Source organism: Dromaius novaehollandiae, chromosome 6, assembly GCF_036370855.1.
Source record: "Dromaius novaehollandiae isolate bDroNov1 chromosome 6, bDroNov1.hap1, whole genome shotgun sequence".
Lineage (NCBI taxonomy): Eukaryota > Metazoa > Chordata > Aves > Casuariiformes > Dromaiidae > Dromaius > Dromaius novaehollandiae.
Genome location: NC_088103.1, coordinates 34,683,933 through 34,707,573, shown reverse-complemented (window position 1 = coordinate 34,707,573; position 23,641 = coordinate 34,683,933). Strand labels below are relative to the sequence as shown.

General features: G+C 47.8%; 1 protein-coding gene across 3 annotated transcripts in view; it reads left to right on the top strand.

The window, feature by feature from the left end:
- Positions 1-23,641, top strand: part of SH3PXD2A (SH3 and PX domains 2A) — a 272,825-nt gene that overhangs the window by 71,421 nt on the left and 177,763 nt on the right. For all 3 annotated transcript variants that reach the window (XM_026117532.2, XM_026117530.2, XM_026117531.2), the window contains exon 3: positions 7,362-7,437. In XM_026117532.2, coding sequence (XP_025973317.2) covers positions 7,362-7,437 — 76 coding nt within the window. The remainder of the gene's footprint in view (positions 1-7,361; positions 7,438-23,641) is intronic.

The following is a 23,641-nucleotide window of genomic DNA, read 5'->3' as shown; positions in this document are numbered from 1 at the left end:
CCAAAAATGGTGGTTAACCATCTTTCTTAAAGTGAAAGACCCTCTTGGATGGTCTGGTTAACCAGGATTTGAAATGTGCTACAGATGGATGAGCCCACAAAGGGGAGGATAAGCATATCTGAAAGCCACTGATAGTACGTCTTCCACTTGCTTCTGTCCTGCTGATTTTAAATTAGCAGAATTCCTTTGAATTCAGTCTCTGGCTCCTGCTCTGCAGAATAAGGCTCAGATCGTTTGATGACTCTTGATTAAATCTCATGCCACTTTCCTGAGATATTTTGCATTTTGCAGATGTGAGAACAGAGAGACAGAGTTTTCTCCATGGGAAAACTCTGCCAGAAGGCAGAATTCAACCTGCTCCTGCTTCTCCTTTTCTTGCAGATCACATATAATTCAAAATATAGCTGATGATGCTGTGACCGTATGTCATGTCAGCGAGCATCACAGCTGGTTTTCAGCTTCAAAATGAAAGGAAATTGCCGTTGCTTCTCAGAGTTTTAATTAATAAGCCATTTTTTTTTCTATCCTGGTATCTTACCTCCCCTTCTCATCTAAGCTTTCATTATCTATGTTAGTGACTTTCAACCTTTTCTGATTTGCAGATGCCCCGAGCCTCTCCTGGTGAGGGCGTGATTGTAGATCCCTGGTAGCAGCTTTGATTTTCTTCAGTATCTTTTGCAGCCTTCTTTTAGAAGTCTTCCTGGGGCCCCTTAGGAGCTAGCCGTGCGGCTGCCTCCTCTCCTCTGCCCCCCACCCGTGAGCTGGTTGTGGCCCCTAACTGCTCCTTGGGATGCTCATCCAGCTCGGATAAGCTGCAGGAGTAGGGATCACTGAGAGCTTACCCTGTGAGTCTGGTGCCTAACTGTCCTCTCGTAGTGTGCCTCTCAGGTTCAGCAGTGGCGAAATCAAAGTTGTTGTTGGCTTGCCTGTTTTTTAATGAAAAATGCATTTTCTAAGGAGCACTTGGGAAGTGGGAAGTTAATATGCCTCTTGACAGTCGGTGTAGGAAGAGTTGTAGCCTTGGGACTGCTGGAGAGAATTTGAGTAAGGTGGCAAACTCTCAGGGTTTTCTGGGGAAACCTTGCAGAAATCTGCTGTTCTCAGTCTCATGGTCATGGTTTGATATTCATCAACCGGCCATTTCCCTGGGACAAAAGTAAATTAGAAACTGTGGAGAGGGAGAGAGAGGCCCCATCTCTCTTTGCAAAAGGTCTGAATCCTGCATCCGTTTGCAGCAGTGGATGTTGCTTTGCTTGCCAAAGTAATAGATTTGGATGAAAGTCATTCTCAGTGTGGTTGTGTGTTAAAATAAATCTCTTGTGATTGCAGCGCTGACCTCCTGGGGGACTTTGATTTTATCTGTGCACATGGCAAACCTACTTCCCCTTGAAAAGGAAGCAGCAAGATAAGGACTCTGATAAGAGATTATGTGGGTATCCTAATTTGCTCATCCTGCGAGGTGTGGAGGACCTCATTGCTTTGACTGAGGGAGAGTTAAAACGGCTGCAAGGAAGGAAGCAAGGAATTAACAGCCCAGCAGGACACTGTAGCTCGAATTCACAGTGTAGGGCATAACTGGAAGTCAGGTTACTCTCTCAGTGGATTAGTTACGGAGAGTTAGACTTGGTCACAAACCTGCAAAAGCTTGAAACCGACTGTAAAGGTATTGTTGATATTAACAGACTTTAAACCTTTTTCTTTCAGTAGCTAATTCTGTTCTAATTCAGAACTTTCTGCAGTCTTAAGGCTGGACAGGTAGTGTAGAAGTTGGTAATATAGATAACGTTGGCAATGTAGGTAATGATGGTAATGTAGGATTTTGCTTATTGTGTGATGCACAGGCTTCATGTTTGCTTTTGCCTGCGTTTAAATCAAGAACAAAGTTCCCACTGGCAAATGCCATGGGATCAGGCTGTTAAACAGTTTATATGGTTATGCTCCCCTGCACTTGCTGGCCAAAGCAGAGTAAAAGCCTGGTCTCTGCAAAAGAGGTCACCCCTTGCTCCCAGGTGGTTTATGGCTTTATACCTAAAAGAGAAAGAAATGTTTCATGAAAATTTAACAAAGATAAATAAAATGCAGTAAGTAAATATCAGAAGGATGCTTGTCTTCTCACCCTCTGAGATATTACTTATAGCATCTCAAAAGACACTTGGTTTTCTTTGGTAATTTTTTGATTAGATGGTAGCATCACAAGGCAGACCGAGGGCTGGGTCTTGTTTTCACAGCAGAACTGACGTGAATAATTGCAGAGTCCATCACCTGGGGACTGCTGAGTCAAAATGCTCCTCGTTTGCAGGAGCATCTCTTTCTTCACTGCATATTCGCGTTCATAGATAAAGGAGACCTGAAGCAGAAGAGGTGAGAAGGAAAGAACAGTTTAGCTTTAGGTGAAGATACTGGCTGAACCTCTCACATTTCCCATACATCTTGCATATGCTCTCAAGCTAAGATAGCATCAGCTGAAGGTGTTTAGTACACACAGCTTTCTGATCAACCCACCCTTGCACAGAGGCTTATGGGGATGTGATTTGCTTTGCTCTGAAAACCCAGCAGCTGCAGCAGCAGTTTTGTTACTTATTTGCACAGGCAGGTAGTTTCACCTTTCTCCTCCCTGAAGCGTCCAAAAGCCTGTAGCAGCTTCCTGGAGCTCCCCACATTTACCTCAAAAGCAGGGGGATGCTGTTACTTGTCTTCCATTTTCTGGACCTCTAAGGATGAATTTGGGCTGTGTTTGCAAGCTTGTGCTTTGCACTATGAAAGCTAGAGTTTTTGTTTGACTGGTTTCCGCAGTAAAAATGGATTCTCATACAATCACCTTTAGGAACTGGGACTTCAACAAAAAGGCCAACTGTCATGAGAGTTGGTACCACTGAAATCTTGTTCCTATGCCATTCCTGCAAGCCAAGTGACTTCACAGCTGTGTGCAAGTAGTAAGAAGCAGAGTGGGCCAGTGCTCTGAGCCTGCTCTCATTGCAATGAGCAACAACAACTCACACGAGTAATTCCGTTGATTTTTAGTGGGAGTAATAGCATGATCATTTGCTGACCCCTCTGAGTAAGAAAGTCATAACCTGGACCACAGGGTTTGTAGTGGATCAGCTAAATGCGTTTAGCACAGAAGCAAGAATGAATCTGCTGAGAGCACAAGGCAGGACTCCGTGCAGGACTTATGTAGGAAAGCTCTTGGCAAATCCAGAATAGTTTGGAGAGATGAAGCCTGGGGAGGTGGTTTTGATGGTGATTTATTTGTGGACGCACATCTGTTGTGCCAGAAGCAGGAATGGGGTGTGTTTGTTCAGCCTGGCTCCAGACACGTTGCCTGAATGGGTGGGAAGCTCATTTCCCTGTTTCCATATACACTCCCTGTTTCCAAGTGGATCCCCCACCCTGTGACACAGTGACATGAAACAGATTTCTTTCTGCTCATCACACTGGTCATACAATTGGAGGCGCCCCTGTGGTGGGATTCGTGCTCTCTAGTTCATGTACTAGTGCTTGGAAACAGATGAACTGAATATGAGCTCTGCTAGTTTGCCAAAACGTATTCCACACTCATGTTTTCTTGTCTGCCCAAAGCCTGCTACAGCCCTAGCTCCAACCCTTGAGACCTCTTCACCTCCAGACAGCCCTTATTTCCCTTTCTTGCTGGGATGATTTTACTGCACTTGACAGGGGGTTACTTTCTCATGCAGAGGATCTTGTCTCTAAGTTAAATGTTGGGTATCAAAGAAACAAGCAACAGTTTGTGGAGGCTGCCCACACCTGAGGAGTACACTCTGGTGCATTAGGTGAAGATTTTTTTTTTATCAGTCATGTGTAAATTTTCCGTAAGAGTAATAATTGTTTTCATGATAAAACACTTGCCACATACCAAAGAGTTTTCAACTTTCAGGTGCTCTATAGACATTTAATTAAGTGAACTGGAAATCTGTTTATTGGTCTTTGCCTCTTAATCATCCATGAGAGGACAGTGCTGTGACTGCTAGGAGAAGTGTCTGTGTTTCAGCCCTTAGCTCCCCCTGTTCCCAGCCACTCCATTCAGCTCCATTGCTAGTGTCTCTTACTATGAGAGCTGAGCTGAGCTCTAAAGGGCATTAGGCATTGGCTCAGGATACTCCATCACCTCTGGGAGGTTTAGGATGTTTCATGTAGGCCCATTGCTGGCTTTTGCCCTTGAACCCATCTCCTTCTCATCTTCTTTGCATCCTTGTCCATTAGTGAGAAGATACTGAATCCTGCTTTTCCAGGATTTTATATCTAGCTTGCACTGGTTTTAAATGACAGCTGAGCAGGGCTCTGTGCTTCTGCTGCTCTTTGGCTTTCACATCCCGAAGGTTTCCTGCACTGCAGAGCTAACGGGCACTCAGTAGCTTCCAGTCTCTGTTGCAGTTCCCCATGCCATTAATACTCATCCATACAGCTGTAGTCATGCGAGAAGTGCTTTTTTAGGCATTAAGGAGAATAGCTGGGAGTAGAGGCTGGGGCAGCACAAATGCTTAACCCAACTGACTGGCCCAGGGCCTGATCCATAAGCCTGCGGCAAGTGGCATCTGGGGCTGCCTTTTAGAGAAGCAGCGACTTCGCTCCTCATATTCAGTTTAGCTCAGAAATCTGTGCTTTTCCTGCCGGTTGCATCATGCTTTGGGGTGTTGTCTCACATATTGAAGAAGATGATAAATCTCCCCTCCCTCCCGGGCACTTGGGCCAGGCTGTGTCCTTGCAGCAGGCATCGGTGGCCTCCCAAGAGCCTCTGCACCCTCCATCCCTGCCGTACCAATTCTCCCAGCGGAAGCAAGAGCTGAGGCGGAAAGTGTAGTCTAGGAAAGTTTAGCCAAACTCTTCCAGCTGTTGTTTATTGTATCTATTTTGCTGATATCCACCCTTTAGATAAATAGCACTGAGTTACACACGTTGTGACTCTCTTGATGTGGTTAAAAAGGCCTGTATTAGCCCAGCTAATCTAACTCCAAGATTAACCATGGGAATTTGACTGTATCAGTTCCAGCTTGAATCAGTCGCTGTATAGTAAAGTGAGAATCGCCTTCCTGGCTAAAAGTCTAGCGACAGTGAAAGTTAAAATCAATCAGTGGGGTTTTTTTTCCTCCTTTTTTCTTTGAACAAAACTCCTACCCATGCCTGACCTCAGACACCCGGAGCTCTACCTACAAGAAAACAAAATTTCACATTTTCAATAAAAAACATGTCTCTGTAGGCAGAAAAGTGAGTTAGCTAACAATCCGCAAAGCTATGGTCTATTTATTTACCAGGCTGACTCCCTGATGGGGAAACATGTGGGATCTTTTAACTTTTTCTTCTGCACAGATGTTCCTTCTACTCCCGAGTTTCCTCTTGATCTTTGGTTTGCTGTACCATATGGTTAAAATGCTGGAGATGTTCTGCGTGGTGGATGAGGAGAAGGATTCTGTGTGTTTAAAACAAAAACAGTAAAGAAATCCTGACTGTTTTTTCCCATGTTAACAAAAAAATATTTTTTTGAGAGAAATCTGTTAGGGTAGCAAAAATGTTAACTCACAGACCCTCACTTTTGGACACGTAGCATTTCTAAGATTAAATGTTGATTGAAGAGTCCTCCCAGGGTAGCTTTTGCTGCCACTGCAGGGATTTGTATCGAGCTGTAGATTCGGTTCAGGTGAGGAGAGAGGGGTCCTGCAGGGTCAAGTAACAGGAGTGCTGTAGATGTGCCCTGCTCCTCCACTCTGGCAGCACTATTCAACTCCATTTGGCCCCAAAGCTATTTTGTAGTGGAGGTGAAGAGCCCTGTTGAGTAAATGAAAGCCTGTTGACACGGCTTGCTTTCCTTACATACCTTTCTCTGAGGTAAGCCTGTGGACTGTGAACTGTGGGTTGAAAACCATCTCTCCTGGTCTGTTGGAAATAGGACACTGGACTACTGGGGTCTTTGATGAGACCCAGAAAAGCAACTTTTCTGTTTTCTGAGCAAGGTTGTTCCCCGGCCACAGGGAGCGGGGGCTGCTGTATGGGATCAGCATAGATGCAGAACATTCAATTGTACGTCTCAGATGTGGAAGAAAATGAGGCAGGATATGAAGCTTTGGGTATTTATCTTGGTAGCACCATGGGCTGAACAACATCAAATGGATGCACAGAGTGAACAAGAGGGTGAGAGGCTCTGCTAATTTTCAGGGCTGGAGATGGTCTCCCCTGGGCAGTCCCATGCAGATGCCGCCGGAACAAGTGCTTCTTCCCTTCTGAATGAGTTTGTGCATGGCCTCTTGGCCTATCCTCAGCCTCACTGGCACAAATACGTCCAGGCTCATGGCCTGAACAGGGATTGCAAAGGCTCATTGAGGAACATCAGATCAGCGTACTGCTTCCCTAGGCTTGCTCCACAAAAAGGCGCTGATGGTCAGCAGTCTGCTCCACTGTACATGTTGGCCATAGCCCTCAAGACTCCTTTGAGCTCCTCAAGTAAAGGCTGGTTGTGACTCTGTAGTACAATGGGATTTTGATCTTTGTTGGCCCTTAGCACAGCTGTATTAGACATGATGTATGGAAATGGTGCACAGAAATCAATCTACAGCTTAGCAGATAAGTCATTGTGTTGGGCAAAGTTTAGCAGGTGGTGGGCAAGGTCTTAGCTGATGTGGGTGAAACTTTAGCTCAAGTGGTCCAGAGCCATGTGCTCAAGGGTTGTTGTCACCAGCTGAGAACAGGCACACCATGGGCTTTTGCAGTGTGCCTTCTGGTAGTTCCCATGGTGTGGCCCTCCAGGATGCTCTGTTCTCCCAGGGCTCTCTCCCTGCTGCCCTTTCTCTGCTGCTGTCCCCCATGTAGGGACTGCAGTGGAAGATATTTCCCAAAAGCCCATTTGTCTGTCCCTGGGAAAGCAGAAGTGCTCTTAATGGAACAGGCAGTGGGCAATGCCTTGCCAGCAAGAAGACAAAACGGGTGTTGTATTAAATAACCTCTAAGCTGGCTGCTTCAACAGCAGTTTGAGCCTGGTGGGTGGTCTGTCACAGGGGCAGGTAAAAACTGTCTCCACCAACCTGGGCAGGCTGTGGACTAGAGACGAAGCGTGTGTTTTGTAATGAAGGATGAGAGCCTAATTTTAGAACCGCAAAAAGGCCAGGCTCAGATGTCTGCCTGGACCCTGTCCCAACTGCTGTGCGCTGCCAGAAACTTGCCCTCCCTTTCCTGGAGTGAACTGTATCGTACCTTTTTATGTACAGACTCCCCTGCAACCAGGCACAGTGATTCCTGCAGTTGCTTCGCTTTGCTAATCCTCTTTCAAAACATACGCAGACCAAGAAATCCCCCATCCCCGAGCAGCCTGTCCGTGTCTCCTGCCTAAGACGTTTGTTCTGTTTCCTTTGCAGATGCAGCTTCTGGACAAGTTCCCTATTGAAGGCGGCCAGAAAGACCCCAAGCAAAGAATCATCCCTTTCCTACCAGGTAATGCCATGGCAAAGGCTCTAAACAAGATGGGTAAGAGCAGTTGGGGGTTGCCATTCCCCAACCAGCTTCTCTAGCACTTTTTGTGACCAGCTTTACAAATCCCTTTTCCCAGGGAGCTCACACATGCTGGCCTGGGGTTCCAGGTCTCCACATGACGAAATAACTGTCATCGTCTTTAGGGGTCCTGGGGGATCTTGCATCAGCTGTTTAGATGCAGGTTGCTGCACAAAGAGATTCAGTGGCTCCAGGCGGCTCTCCTTATGGGGTGCAACTGCACAACCTGAGCCTGGCCAGTGGCCTGAGAGGCCTCTGGAGGCCAGAGGCACTGTTGTCTTCATTTCTGGGTGCTATGGCTTTGTGGACACAGTTGCTGTATAATAAGGAATGAATAATTAGGGTTGCCGCTGAGTTATAAAGGAAACTGAGGGAAGCTTAAACGCAAACAGGGATTTCTGAAGAGCTGGCCAAAAAGATAAGTAAATATCTCTTTGGCCTGATGCACTGTCCCTCTGACAGCTTTCTGAGAGGAGCTGTACATGATAGATATCCTCTCCTCAGGGTAGCTGAACACACTTGCATACAACTACTTCCAGCAGCGATTGCAGGGATGGCACGGAGGAGACGAGCCAGACCGCAGCGTGTGCTCGGAGAGGCGCGCTCGGGCCAGCTCTCTATTGTCTGGCTGCACGGTTCTGGCTGCTGGTTTAAGGTTTGGCTCGCTTCACTGAGTGTCAGGATAAATGGAGTATTTTCAGCCTGTTAAAAGGTTCGTTCTGTCTTTAACCATAAAAAGGAGATCCCAACTCTTCCCCAAAGGTCTGTAAAGGGAAGCTGGGATGGGAGGGCTTAGTCCTCTCCAGGAACATGCTGTGGTCCCTGACACTGTCTGTAGTCAGAGCAGCTGCTCCAGATGTGTAGTGAGAACAGCTCCAGGGCTAGCAGGGAAGCGAGGACCTGGAAACCAGCAGTGCAAATACGTGACGTAAGCATCGGAGCCACAGTAGGACAGCGCGGCAGCCTCACAGCCTCCACAGGTGTTCTGGAAGGCAGCCCCAGGACCAGGGTTTGCTCTCTGCAGTTCCCTTTGCTGCGTTCAGGCCCACTGCGACCAGGGGGAGGTGGTGTTGTCCTCCATTTCCAACCAGAATGGGGAGAGGTGTCCAAACCTTGGCTGTCTTTCCAGCCATGCCAGCAGCAAACTCTTAGACAAATCAGTTTGTGAAGTGCCTATACAACAAGGATTGGTACTGCTGGCCTGCCCTTCTTGCTAGCAAGTGTTTTGAGATCCATGAAAAGCACCATACAGAAAAACAAATGACTTTAGGTGAGGTGCTGTGGGAGCATCTATGTCTGCAGATAACAGTTGTTCCTCCTATATTGACAGTCACTGGCCAATTTATTTTGCTTTGTCCTAGAAAAATATTGGCTGAATCCAGATCACCAGTACTTAGAGTCTGTTTGCAGTTCTCAGTGATGTATATCCTGATATATGGGCGGGTGATATTTGTGGAGAATGAGATACGTCCCACATGCCCATTACAACACTTCTCACTCTTCCCACCCTCCAAAAACTTGATGGAGATGGTACTGCTGGGTGTCTCTGAGGGGAAGGGTTGTATCTGGAAAACATTTGGGCTGACTTAGTGTCCCAAAGAGAAGAGCTGCCAGAATTGAATAGACCTCAGCTGTATTTAATTTAAAATATCTGTGATATACGTTCTACTTCTGATATCGAATCTCTGCCTCTTTCTTGTTGAACTGCTGAAAAGCCCTTGTTGCTTTACCGGGGAACAAGGTGACTCAGCTAAATGTCAAACAGTGTCAAAGTCTGTTAAATAAACTAGCTGCTGTAATTAGAATATGCATGGCATTTCTGCAGCCTGAGCCATGGATTACTGAAACAAATACCTAGCTATAAACTGTCTTAATTAAAAAACAGCAGGGCAGATGTTTGTACTTAAATCCTGCTTTTATGAAGATGTCATGATCTTGCTTGTTTATTATGGGCCTGATTCAGCCAAGTGGGGTGGACTGGGTGGCTCTGCTTGCCAGGTGCTGAATGCCCTGAACTTGCCTTTGAAGTTTGCAGGCCTTGGCGACTTCCCCCCGTCGGGCTGATTTTAGAAAGCTGACACACGCCAGCACCCGGCTGCTGGGTATCAGCACTCCCGCTTGTCAGCGACGCCGTGGTGCCCAGCGACGCCGTGGCGCCCTCCGTAGCCCGGGGCTCCTGAGCGTGGCATGGCCTCCTTGCTGTAACTCCTGACAGCCTCAGCTCCTGTCCCGGCCGCTGTGGGTTTCCTCCCTCCATGGCATCGTGTCTGAGGTTATGGTAAGAAAGCATCAGTCAGGCTGTGCACACCCTTCTGCAGCCACCACACATCCGGTGTTGCTGAAAGACTGGTGTGGGGAAGTTGTTGACATGGCATTGACAAGCAGACTGCGGCAAAGTCACAGGGAAGATGTCTAGACGGAAAGACAAACAGCCTCTGGGACACCCTTCTGGTCCAGTCCCTGGTCATCTAGGTGGGAGACAGGACATGCAGAGAGTCTCCCCGTGGGAAAGAAAGCTCCCGCATCTCCTTCCCACAGGCAAAGGGCTGGTGTGTGCTCAGTTGTCACTCCAGTACGGCACCAGGATCGCACTTGGGTACGCAGCTGGACCGGCAGGCTGGACTGGCCTCGAGGTCCTGTAGCTTAGGCACCATCATAGCAATGTCTTAGCTTACCTGGTGCAAAGTGGGGATGAAGGTGCTTGATCCTTATTTATGTGGAAGGCAAAAGGTGCCCCATTGCTCTGTTCCGGTCCCTGCAGAAGATCCCTCTCCCTCCCCTTGTCTGCACAGATTGCAAATTCTCGCGGGTTTAGAAAGGGTTTTGCTGCAAGTTTCGTCCCCGCTAGGGCATGATGGAGGGGCTACAGATCGCTACTGCTTGCGTGACCTGCTACATTTTGGCTGTGATTTTTGCTTTGCACAGTAGGTCTCTTTCCACTCATACAGCTGTTTTGCTGTGATTATGTTGTTGCAAATTACTAGGCAAAGTACCTCCCTGTTAGGTCAGTCGAGCTTTATGTTATTATTTGATGGTGCTGAAAGTTTTTTACTTGTAAAAGCAGGGAATGTGTACCCGAATTTGGAGCTTTGCCCTCCTAGGAGAGTCCATTCTGGGTTCAGCAGCAGGAAAGTGCAATTTTTCTTTCCTTTAGACACCTATTTTTTTATATCTTACTTTTATCGTTTTCTTTCTTCAAATATTTTACCTCCTTTTCCCTCCTATGCAAGTAAAGACTCTACAGCTTTCATTGCAATGAAGAGGAGCAAGGAGACAATCAACTGGACAGTGACTGATAGTCCTGTGAAAGATGTCTTGTGGATTATTTTGTACTCTTTGAGACTCGCTCCCCTCAAATTCTGAGGGTTTTTTTTTTCCATACTGAAGGGGTGAAATTTACATTTTCCCTCGTCTTTCCTGACTTCATCTTCTTTCCATGAGTTTTTCCTTTCTGCTCACTGATTTCCCTTTTCACTGTTGGAAAAGCCTGTGTCAGGGGAGGTGAGGCAGAAGAAAACCACATAGGGAAAGCTGTTTGTGGGGTGGGCAGAGAGCATGACCATTTTTTTAATTGGTGGTATGAGATTTTTGTTTGGGAGGATGGAGGGAGATCATGGAAGAGTTAGAATAAAATTTCCTGCAAAGCCCCTTTCTGGAACCAGGACAGTTTGTGACTGCAAGAAGACACAAATGAAAAACACTGTTTAGCTGTAACAGTGGGATTGTTGTGCTGAGCCCTTTTGAAATGCACCGATTTTTCTCTCCGTCATGTCTTCCGCAGTATGTCTGAAGAGCAGTCTTTGGAGTGTGGACTCCAAGCCTCGCTCCCTCCCTGTAAGATATTTTAATATCTACACCAGCATGGAGAAGAGGTTATGAATTTGGGTTGCCTTATTTCACTCATCTTGATGTAGCTGCTGATGAAATTTCCACTGGAAGGAAGAGCCTGATCTGTTGCGCTTCCAGGGAACGCAGTGGCGAATACAAGTGACAGAGGCTGGGCGATGCAACCCCAGGATTAAGTTTTGCAGTGGTTGACCCCAAGACTAGATGGATTGCATTGGTTTTCATGTCTTGTGGCACTAGATGGAAGAGACCCTTGATTAGGGTGAGATGCCCTGAAATCTGTCAGGAAACCAGCCTTTTTATGGTGGGTGCTCTCAGGTAAAGAATGGTGGTCCATCACCGGGGCATGGGGAGGGAGCCGTTGTGGTGGATGAAGTGACACAGGCTGCTTTCTGGCCGCGTCGTGCCCCACTGACCTGGCTCTTTCCCTGAGGACACGTGGTAGGAAGTAAAGGGCACCTGCCTGTAGCTGGGCAAACCCCACCTGGTCAACCTGAGCGAGTAAGGTCTGTTCCTCTGCTGCTGTGCTTCTGTGCTTCTGTGCTTGTTACCTCTATTTTTTCCTCTTAATTTTCCACTGGAGCTGTTAGCAGGGAAGAAACCACAGTGCTGCTCCTCTCCTTGACTGATGCCTCCTTTAATTGCGTTAAGCCCCAGATGGTGCTGTTGAGGGCAAGCTGTGCTTTCTCTCCCAAGAGAGAAACCCCAGGCACCATCCCAAAGGAGTCTCTGGGGCTTTCTCCTCTTGGCCCTGACAGTGCAGACGGCACAAGGCAGCAGAGACCTGCAGGGTGCTTGCCGCCAGCGCCGGGGGCAGTGAGATCCCAGCCAGATTATGCAGGTGATGCAGGTCTGGCTCTGGTTTTTGCTCCAGAGTGCTGAGCCGTGGTGTGCGGCTGCAGCGCGTGCTGCCGGCATTGGGAGCCGGGAGAGCTGCTTCTCTCCTCCCGAGGTCCCTCCGTAGTGGAGGGTTGCTCTGAGACATTCCCGGCCCTGCGGTGGGGAAACAGCAAACTGGGAGGCGCGGGAAAAAGAGCAGCTGAGTTCCTGTGCGTGAGTCGGGACGCCCATGAGCGCGGGGAGAGGTGTGATTGCACAAGGCAGGGACGTGCCTCGCCGGCACCGCCCAGATACCTGGGGCTGGCACGGGGTGCCGAAAGGCGGGGAGCGTTTGCAGCAGGCGGGAGCCTCCCCATTTTGCACAATGCCAGAATCCGTGGAAAAATCGCTAGCAAACGCCGGCCAGGACCTTCCTCGCCTCCGTTTCTGCCGCTCGCAGGCTGCAGTGGGGAAGTAGATCTCCTGCCGATGAACTGCATCCCAGGTGGCTATGTCTGTCTTTCTGTTTTGGTTTGGTTTTTTTGCCTTTCAAATATTATCTTTTCTTTGGGGAAGAGGAAGCTGAGGAGAAGGACTTGAGCAGGTTTGCAACAGCTGGATTTCATCTGTGGCCCTGAGAGCGGCTTTTTCTCTCTGTTGTGCATATTCTACCTTCACTTCTTTTGTTTTATTCCGGGTTGGAGGAGAAGCAGCATTTCAGTCAGAGCTCTTGGGAGCTTGTTCTTGTGCCGAAATAGAGATGACGGGCTTGTGCTGATAACCAAGACTGTGGTGACCTTTGGATCGTGTGGTTCATGTTTCCACCTGTGTAAATCAAGACTAGGATCAGCAAAATTAGAATGTGGCCATGTATAATTTTGTTACAGATACTGAATTTCAGCCATGATAGTGCGTGCAAGGCATCTTCTACATGTATTCATTCTCCACACCTTACTGAGGCAAAATGCACGGTGATTTCAAAGAGCACACTGCCTGAAGAGGACCCTTAGAAATCACAAAGGGATAGTCTTACTAAAGGCTCTTTACTCCTTCGCAGAGGCTGTTACCAGGTTGATATTTAAACAGAAATGCATTGTTTGTCCTAATTCCTCGCTGGATGTTATGGACAGAAATATATTTTTTTAATTTCAGGTTTGTTTTTCATTTTTGATTGTTTCCTCTCCTGTGGTTCTCTGAACCTGGGCAACAGGGTATTAGTTATTTTAACTTTTCTCTAGATTCATTTTGCATTTGTGACCCACGTGCAAAGGAACAGTGTTGCAACAGTTCAAAGCCAAACAAAAAGTCGATTAAAGGTTTACCGAAGGAGAAAGACCAGATGAAGTTCTCTGTATCTTAATCTTAGTCAAATCTTGCTTTTTACATTAAAGTATGAGCTAAATCATCCTAAAAAACATCCCTTTGGTGTGTGGGCATAGACTCTGCAGGCGTGATAAGCACATACACAGAGAAGCGTCTGGTGCCCTCTCCAGAGTGCAGCCTGCCAGCAGCTCAGCTGGAGGGAGAGGGGCTCTTGTCCCCCAGGTCCCTTTCTGCCCACCTGCCAAAATCCGCATGGGGGTCCCTGTGTGCGCTTGAGAAGGTGGGGAGGGGACGGGGCGACCCCCGGTACTGGGCAGCGTGCTGGGGACTTGGGCGGCTATGGGAGGGCCTTGGGGGGCGGCCACTCCAGTGTAATTTCCTTTTAATATACATTTTGTCGGTTTTCATTCCTGTTCTTTGAGAGGGGAAGGTGCCTTCAGGTTTAAAACCTAATATTTGGGCCAGGAGAGCGTATTAGCAGGACAGCTACCAGGTCCTTGGCTGGTTGCCACTCAAGTTAATTTTGGACTTACTAATGTATGGGTGATGCTGGGCTTCTGGTGAGTCGCTGTTCAGAAGCTCCTATTGTTTGAGAAAGCATTTTCTATTGTTTTTTTTCTATTTTCTGCCTGGTTAAGAGAGCTCCTGCGGAAAATTCATCTCCTGTCTCTCACAAGAGGAGAATGGATTTCCTGCCGCTGCGGGCTCGACGGGAAAGCGAGGGCTGCCGGGAGGAAGCGCTGCTTCGCCGCCGGGCGGGCGGGGGAGCTGGTGATTCAGAGGGGGGCAGGCAGGAGGGTTATTTTCTTCGCATTCCCTGGAGATGTTTTTAGGGTTTAAGTCTTGTATGGCTGAAAGACAGACTTGTCAAGCATGAGGTCATAGGACGCCCTTAGACTGCTTCCTATTGAAGAACCTGCAAAAAACCGAGCTGCCAAGAAGTGCCAGCTGTCAGGTGCCTGCTGCCCTCGGAGGACGGAGCTGCCGGCATCGCTCTTAGCCCCATGTAGCGGGGGGCAGAGGGTGCTTCTGGCTTTGCATACTGAGCCTGTTTCAAAGGCACCTCAGGCCTTCTGGAGGTCTTTGAGCATTGCTAGGGCTTGAGCCAAAGGGCTGATTTCATTAGAGAAGAAAGGGAGGGAGGGAGGGAGGTAGAGTTGGTTATTTGGAGTTTTTAAACAAATGTGGGCACTGCTGCTGCTGTTTGCTGCAGGTATTTGCTGGGAGACCCATTGCACTGAGGTCCCCGGTGCGTCCAGCTGTCTGCTTGCATGGGGCAGCGTGAGAGCAGAGCCCAGCACCGAGGGGGCCCGACAGCTTCGGGTTGATCTCCTTAGTCATGCCTAGTTTTGAAAAAGTACCTGCCCTTCCATATTAATCAGGGAAATGATGCTGGCTTCTACCCAGGTGTCTCTTAACCTCTCTTTCAGCCTTTACTGATTCCTTCCTCAGCACACAGATCCCAGATCTATAGGACAGCAGCTGAAGCTATGGACAAAGCCATACTGGAAGAGCAGAAGCCTGCAGAATATTTTTCTGGGGCTTGTACCTGCTCTTCTCACACAGGTTAAGACCTAGCATTTTGCTCAAACAGAAACCACCTCTGGGCAGAATTCAGCATATGCAGAACCCGATGAGCCTCTTATTAGACCGTTCTAGTCTCATGATGAGAGTTTTGTAATTACCAAGCCACAGTTTCAAGGGAAAACAAAGACTGGAAGGGGTTCTGTTTTGGGTTTGTTTGAAGACAGGGCTAAATGGGGATTTCTTTTAATGCTCAAAATGAGTTCAATGCTAGAACAAAAAGGCCAGGACAGGTTTTCAGTACAGTATAGCTGCCTGGATTGCTTCGGGAAATGCACAAACTTTTTTACTCAGAAATTAGTTGGATTTTGATTCTTGTTTTTAAAAGCAATAAGTAAACACAATTATAGACTTGAAAGCAGTATGAGCTGCATTGGGTTCATTGTCTCCTCAGGCAGCTGTTCCAGATGAGTGTGCCCTCCACTACTATAATTACTTTTTAAAAATAACTCTGGAAGTCTGTAATCTAAAGTGGGTGGTATGTAGCAAGTCTGAGAGTGTTCTGCATTCAACCCACAGGCTGGGGAGAAGGTGGCTTTATATAAGGGTTCACTTGTCTTCCTCTCTAGGTTGAAATCTGAGTTTTTCCCACAATCCATCAACAAATGACCCATATAATGAAAGTGCTTTTTAGCACAGGAGTCAAGCTTGCCAGGGGCTATGATGCCTTTGCAGTCCCACAGGATCTAGATATTGCCTCTGGAGGTTATTTCTCTGCCAAATCTTGTCTCTGTTGTATTCAGATTTAAGCTGCCAGGGCAATATAGAGGAGCAGAGCCCAGCTGGGTTTCACAGCTAAGTAACAGTCTAGACCTCCGTTTGAATCTGTTTTCAACCCACTTTGCCTTTTGGCTGGACCAGCTGATTTATTTATATAGTCACATGCTTAAAATAGGATGTGATTATTTTTTTCCTGAGGATTTGAAAACAATGAACCTGGGAATTTGCTGCTTGATCACAAGGAATTTCTCCACTACTTTATTTTCTCTATTTATTAAGCTTTTTGGGGTGCTGATGTTCTTAAGTGCAGTGTGTTTCCAGAGGTCACTGCTCCACAGCGTAGCTATTTTCAGGCTCCTGTGAACAAGCTTGTTCTTACTCATAAGGGGATCTTTATGCTTAGGAGCAGAGTGAGGGGAACTGCAGGCAGGGATTTGCCAAACTGGATCTACCTCCCTTATAATGAAATAACCCATGGCAGTGTCTGCCCCTCGGTGATTTTTGTAGAGCTGTACTCCCGTTTAGAGGGAAAACTGAAGCGGAGAGAGGGAAATAACACAGGAATTAGAGAGAGGAAGCCAAGGGTAGGTAGCTGAGGAAAAGAAAGCAAGTCCTAGAAGTGGGAAATTCAATCCTCTTGAGCTTCTCCCATTCACAGAGGTGCTAATACAGGCCCCAGGCTTGTCCTCAAAATGGAGGTAATTAATGTTTTGCTCTCAAATTTCCTTGGGCCTGAAGTTAAGCACTCTCACCATGTCGTTTTCTACCAGGGTTTTGCCACCTCTAAATAAAGAGCAGAAAATTACATTCCATCTGATTTTACATCCTCCACATTGGCGAGTTCAGACTTGCAGGTTCCCTCTCATATCCGGGGCTGTGAACAGTACAGGCCTGACCCAGAATAAGCAAAACAGTCCCGATCTGCCTTTGCAGCTCCCGGGTTTTTCCTGCGGGTGTTAGAGCCGGTGGACAGACCTCCCTTTTCCACCACGCGCGCCGTTGGGGTGGACGCTGGTGGTGAACCCACCAGAACGGAGTACACGGGAAAAGCATTTACTGCTGTTCCCGCTAGGCAGTGTCGTCACCACGGGTCTAGTTAAATCATTAGTCTCTAAGCTGCTGAGAGCAGAAGAGAAACTATTCCCAGCTGAATCCCAGCCCCTACCAAGCAGCGCATATGCAGACTTGGGCGTGCAGCGGATTTCCTCCTGGGAGGAAAGGTCTCCTACAGACAGCAATGCTTTTGGAGACATCTCCAGTGAGCGGGGCTTTGTGCGGAGAGCAAAGTCGCCAGCTGGGAGCATGCCCGCCTTTCCCGAGCGTGCTCGCCGCTGCGCGCGGGAGGATGCCGCGTTGCCCTGTCCGGGATGCCCTTTCCGAAGTGGCATAAGCAGCGCTGGTCCCCTGGGATCCCCGTTGGACCTGCGCATGGGGCACTTGGCCCCGCAGCTCCGCAGAGCCCTGCTGCCCTGGCCCCCTCCCTGCCGGTGCCGGAGCCTCGCGGTGGCCGGGGCCAGCTCCAGAGGCGAGCTGAGCGGGACGCGGGACACGGCGCACGACGGCCGTGAGCCGCCCGCCGGCAGGAGCTCGTTTCCTGCGCGATTGTGAAAGCAGCGGATCTGCGACATTTAGCGAAGGGGGGAGAAAACACAAGGCAGGGGAAGGAAGGCCCCGGCTGCCTAAATATTTACTTTCGTGCGATGTCCTCGCCCCGTTGCTCCCCGCAAGCCGTGCCGGGGGCAGAGGCACCGGTGGGACGGTTGGGGTGCTGGGCTGTCCCGGGGCAGCGAGAAGCTTTTTGCCCAATCGTGGTGTTGTTCAACCCAATGTAACTTCGATTCCTCTCCCCTACCCTAGGAAAAGTTATTTTTTCCAGCTCTGTCAAGGAGAGGGCGAATTGCGGCTCTCAGGTCTACAATAGCGTGGACGCAGCGCTCGTTTCCCTCTCTCACGTGCCGGGCATCCCTGGTGCCCTCCCGTGTGTACGCAGGGGCGGAGGGGCGGCCGCGGCCCGTGTTGTCCCAGCTCCCTCCATCTGCGCTTAGCCAGAGCGGCGCCCTCTAAACCACGCTTCTGCCGTATGACGAGCTGCCACGCTCGTGCCCGCAGGGAGTAACCTGTGTACGGGGAGGTTCGGTGCCTATCAGCAGCAGCAACACTGACCCGCTGGCAGGTCTCGGCATGTTCTGCTTTCCCGGTGGCATCCCTGCAGCCCGAAGAGTTGAAACAGGCAGAATTTAACCATCTGCTTCCTGCAAGGGGTTGATGTGGTGATGGGGAGACCTCTCGACTGCTTTCCCCCCCTTCCATCTAGAGCGTATCGGCTAGGGTCGCTCCCCAGGAAACGCAACATCGTTCAGTGAATAAACACGAGGGATTTTGTGTTGTCGGTTAATTCTGCTGCTGGCACTTAAAGCCCCATCCGTGGTCAGATGACATCTTTTTTTCTTGGACAGGGACCAAGGTTAAGAAGACAAGGAAGGCAGGTTAGTTAAAATATGTCAAAGTCTCTTGGGTGTAAGTAAAGACTATAAATAAAAGTCTTTTAACTTGGAAAAGAGCTTTAGAGTGATATGATCAGCTTCAGCTTAGTCCAAATATTGCTTTGTGCCATTAAGCTGTTATCAAGTTTTGGTTCAATTGGAACAGTTTTATGGCTTTAATGCAGTGGGAACAGTTGTAGCCTTTATGCAAGTAAAGCATTTCCCCTGAAATGTCTGCAGTGGAGACTGCTGTGTTGTGCTGGCCTGCAAGAACCTGGGAGTGAAACTGCATGGAAATGAATAACAGTGGAAATGACCTTTTCTGACTCTTTTCATTGACCGTTCCAAAGTAACTACAAAATCTAAGAATCTATACCATTAACAATGAAAAGTAAATGAGGTTTAGTTTTACATTCTCATTAATGGATCCTCAAACTAGGTAATAAAAGTTAAACATTTTTACTTATTTCCTGCTAAGCTGCAAACATGCCTGATTCAGCAATGTCTTGAGAAGATTTGTCAGAATGAGAAAATAACTCACATCCCTCTTCCTCTTGGGATTAATAGGGAACTAAAATAATCCTGTACCCATAATATTATTTCAGTTGGGTTTGCATAATAGGCTGGAAATGGTTATACTAGGTGCAATGCTTTGTAATTATAATGTTTCATCCTTTGAAGTGAGGTTAATTCATGCCACAGAGTCAGATCTGGACAAATAATAAAATATAAATTTTTCTTAACTAGCCTTCTTTTCCTGAGCCAAATTCCACTAAGGTTAATTAGAAGTGAGAGGATTTTGGTGCTGTTTCCCCAGATATCCAGCACCATCAGTCAGACAAATCCGGTTGCGCATTTGGTGTATTGCATGTTAGGGCGGCCGGGGGTTTCGGAGGGTCCTGGTGCCCCGAAGGACCTGGTGGCATGCGTACCTACAGGCGTTCTAAGGCAGAGCCTGGATGGTTTAGTTTCTCTGGGTGCACACACGCTGCTCAGGAATCTGTCCCCGTTGCTGACACATGCAACACTTCGGGTTTAATCTGCTCTGGTCTGCCTAGGCCGTTCCAGCAGTTTTATTTTTGGATGTGTTAAATCCCACCCAGAAAAGCAGGTGCTGTTGCTCTCCTGGGGACGAGCCAGGGCCCCGTCTTGAAAGCGCGGCAGGGCATGAGAGCTTCCACCCAAATCACGCCAGTTGATCGCGTCTGCGAGCCCGGCTCCTGCAGGCATCTGGACCCTTCCTCCTGGCTTGCATTAGAGAAAGTGAGAGAAATCAGGCCCCCAATAATTACTTATAAACTGCAAGCGAGGCACATGTGTAAATATTTTCAGGGTCACAACTTAGCTGTTTATTTTTAATGCACTTTGTTATTAGTAATCGTTTTTAGAGAGATTGAAAATCCCACCCATAGTTTCTGTAGTGTAAAGCCTACTTAGCCCCGACCTCTGCTCCCAGCAGAATCATTGGATTTACTGTTGACTGCAGTAGGAGCGGTTACAGCAGGGTTGGGTGCTTTTGAAAGCTCTTTCTCTGTGTGTTTTTGTATAGAAGGCCCATCACTGTAGCTGCCAGATTTTATGACGCTGTAATGGTGGTGGCAATCTAGGTTTTAAAAAGACTTAAGAATCAACCTGATAAAAAGGCTAGGATGTGATAAAGCTAAGCAAAGTGAAGTTGCTTTCTTTTTAAGAAGTGCCTTTCACAAGGTTTTAATTCTGGCTAGCCCAAGTGACAAAACCAGTCAGTTTTGGTTCAGTCTTTATGTACATTTTGGGCCCGTGTTGCTCCTTCTCACACGAAGTGCGGGAGACCACTTCTCCCTGGCGGCTTATCCGCAGCGCCAAGAGCAGACGGGTGGCAGGGGGCCACTGACCAGGCGCAGTTTCAACTTCTCTCTCTTCCGCAAGTGTCCGGTGTGGCATTGGGAATCATCAGTTAAGACCGTGTCTAGTCATTAATTCTGCCTGAGACCCAGTGCCTCGTTTTTCTCACTGCCAGAGGTGTTTTGATAAAAGGAAACATAAGTTTTGGGGATGCAGGTGGGATCTTAAGGGTCCAAATCAAGCCCCTGCTCCCTCTGCACTTATCCACTTTATTGGAAAAAATGTAGAAGCTAGAACTGTCATATTTCCCAGTGGTGTTAAATGAATAAATCCATAAAACATTGTGTAGCACTCAAATACTGCAGCAGTAAAGTGCTTTTATAATTACCTATGACAGACTGGTGCCGTTACTGCCAGTGTTTAAAAGTCTCCGTGTTCACATCTGCTTGCAGATGTCCTCTGGAGCAGGGTGGTCTGTTGCTGTAACAGCAATGATAAATACTTTGCTCTTATGGGTTAGATTATTCCTCATCAAGTTGTTCTCCATTTCACTGGAGGTCAGCTATACTCATCATCTGTTAGGATTTTCTCCCCCTGGGCCCCTTTGTTTTGCAATTAAACTAGATCCTTTGTTCTGCGGTGTCAGCATATAGGGATATTAGTTCAGGCAGTTCCGTAAAAAAGTGCATGCGGGCGAGAGCATTGGCTCTGAGCAGTGGTTTCTGCTCACCTTCCCCACCGCAGACTTCCCCATGTGTGATGCTCGCTCTGCGGATCAGCGCGCGAGATGGTTTTGCCTTGTCGGTACTGCCCATACACCCCGCTTCAGTGCTCCTTGGAAAGAGAGTCCAGATGTTATGATCCTCTGGGAAGCCCTAAAATTGGCAGGATTTTTGTGTTTGTTTCCCTCCTCCTGTTTTATTTTCATAAGCCTATAGATTGACTTAATTTCTTCTAAAAGTTTCTAGGCTAGGAGGCTGCTATTCATCCACTTTTAATTAAAGCAATATAGGGAATTAGGCCTTTCGCAGGGGTGGTTCTGGTGATTGCTAGGAGTGTTTTTGTTAGTTTTCCTCCCTTCTGAGTAAATGTTTGGAAGTGTGAGTTTGAGCTTAGGCTTTTTAATCACGGAGGAGTTCAATTACTACATTATGGTGAATTGATTTCTATGCCAAAAAATCTGGCCTTTGCTGCTGTGTGCAATAGCATAACCAAGAGAGGAAGGCTCACTGCATCTCCCTTAGGGGACAGGCTGGTGGCCAGGGAAAGGAGGGGATATAAATTTGGGGATCAAAGGGCTGAGACAATTGGCAAGGGGCTGCATTGCAGTGGTTTTGGGTCTGGGGTTTTCACCGTAGAGCGTGAGGTGAGATGGCAGAAGCCCAGTTCTTCTTCCTGACGGCAGCAATGCCCAGCCGTTTCCAGCACGAGGCTGATTTGGAGGAGGCTGCACAAGGCACGGTTCCTCTTGACACTGGTGCCGCAGAACATGGGTGTAGGGCCGAGAGGAGCACTGATGCTTGGGAGACCTCAGCATTGCTCCTCCGAGGCATTTTGCAGTCTCCTGCTCACTTGCTATCCTGCTTCAAAGCGTTGCTCTCCAGCTCTCATAAAACACAGCCTCATCGCTAACAGAGGCTGGTACGAGCAAGGTGTAGGAACCTCCCATTGGGACATGGGGATCACAGGTGGGTTTTTTGCTAGAGTACGAGTGGTGGGGAAGTCAGTGAGAGCCCGCTTCCCAAGAGAGCGAGTACTTTGGGTGGGCAAGTGAAGTGTCACAAGAGCAGTTCCCAGTCTGGCCTGGGGAAGCAGCTGGCTCTTCCTCCCAGAGTGTTTGAATTTTCTTAGGATAGTTTTACAGAGTATAGGACTCCAGCAGGAAATTTTCAGAAGTGTCCAAGTATCATCTGACCCCAGCTCCTGTTTTCTAAAGTGGCAGCGTGTTGCAGGGGGGTGTGTGTGTGTGTGTGTGCGCTCGGAAATTTGACTTATGTTTCAAGTCGGTTAGCTATTCTAGTACAATGGAAGGAAAGCAATTATCCTGAGTGTCAAGAGCATCCGTATGCCTGCAGGAAAACCTGTATTTACTAGTAGGCCCTTGGGGAGGGGGGGGATGATCCTCTTCACTAGCATTGGCTTTTATCTCTTGCTTCTGCCGTTCTTGCACGTTGCTTGTTTCCGGCACAGGGACGCAGCTTTGCTGGGCTTCCCCAGCCCCTGAGCCATCCCCGGGGACTTGGAGTGCTGCAGGGTAGCCAGTGTGGGTGCTCGTCTCCCTTGCTGCTTCTCCTTCATCTCTGTCCCGGGACCCGATGAAGGGGCTGTCCCCTCCCGGCTCCGCTCCCTCCATCCCTCTCCTGTAGCAGGGCTGCGTCCTCCTCTAACGCTGTTTGTTGTCCCCCAGGGAACCACCGATGCTGCATGTGTTTCTGATCTCTCTGTGGCGTATCCAAACTGCGTTCTCACTTATAGCAGTGAGACGTCACCACTGATGTCAGTCCGTGTGCTTTTGATTCCTGCTGCTGCTGCGGCCAGACCTTGCGCTCGTTAATGTCTCTTTCGTTGGGAAATGTATGCTTCCTTCCCTGCCATGTTTCTCCATTGTAGTGCCTAGAAAGGGCCAAGAAAGCATTTTTCTGTTTATCATTTGTGATGCCTCTGATTCCTCAGGGGATTTTAGAGGCTTAAGGGTTTTTTCGTGGTTTTGTTACTAATGTAGATTTCCTGGGGGTTATAAAATGATCTAAGGCAATCTGACCTGTTGAGTTGACTCAGAAGTGACCCTCTCAAATCACTCACAGGCAGTCTAGCTGTCTGAAGAGTTAACTGCATGGACTGATCTGCTTGTGATTAAAAATGAAATGTTCTGTATGCCTTCAGATATATCGGAAATAAATTAGATTTTTTTGTATTGTGGATATTTTTGAAAATTTCATTCCTCTCTCTTTCGAGTAATAGATATAATAAACTCCAGTGAAAATCTGAAATGTACCTGTCTTGCCTCTTGGCACATGAACATAAATTAATAAAGTATCAGTTAAAATAACAGTGTCACCCAAAGAAAAATCAAAAAACTTCATGAACCACTAACAAAACACCTGTGAACAAGACTAATTTGGTACTCACTCTGGGTAATAACATGCAAAACAAGTTACTTGAAACAAGACTTGAGTATCAACTCAGAGTGGTTTAAGGATCTGCTCTGGATTCATGTCTTTTCTTTAAGAGAAGGGAAGACAGAAGGAATATGTTAGAAGGTATATTTTTATGACGTGCTCATGATGTGTATGTATATGAAGGTTTGACCCAGCATCAGTGAGGGAGTGGAAGGAGTCCTGTTATTTCCACTACGCTCTGGATAAGGTCTTTAACAAGAAAGTGCTCAGTCTCATTGCTCGTGGTCCTTTGTCCTCCCATTGATCTGCTCGTCACCTTCTCCCATACTCATCCCGTCAAGTTCACCTTGGAGAGCAAGGCCATTGGAACTGGTTTATTGCTTCAGCTGTGTGTTAATGTGGATTCACTGAAACCATGGACTTAGACCA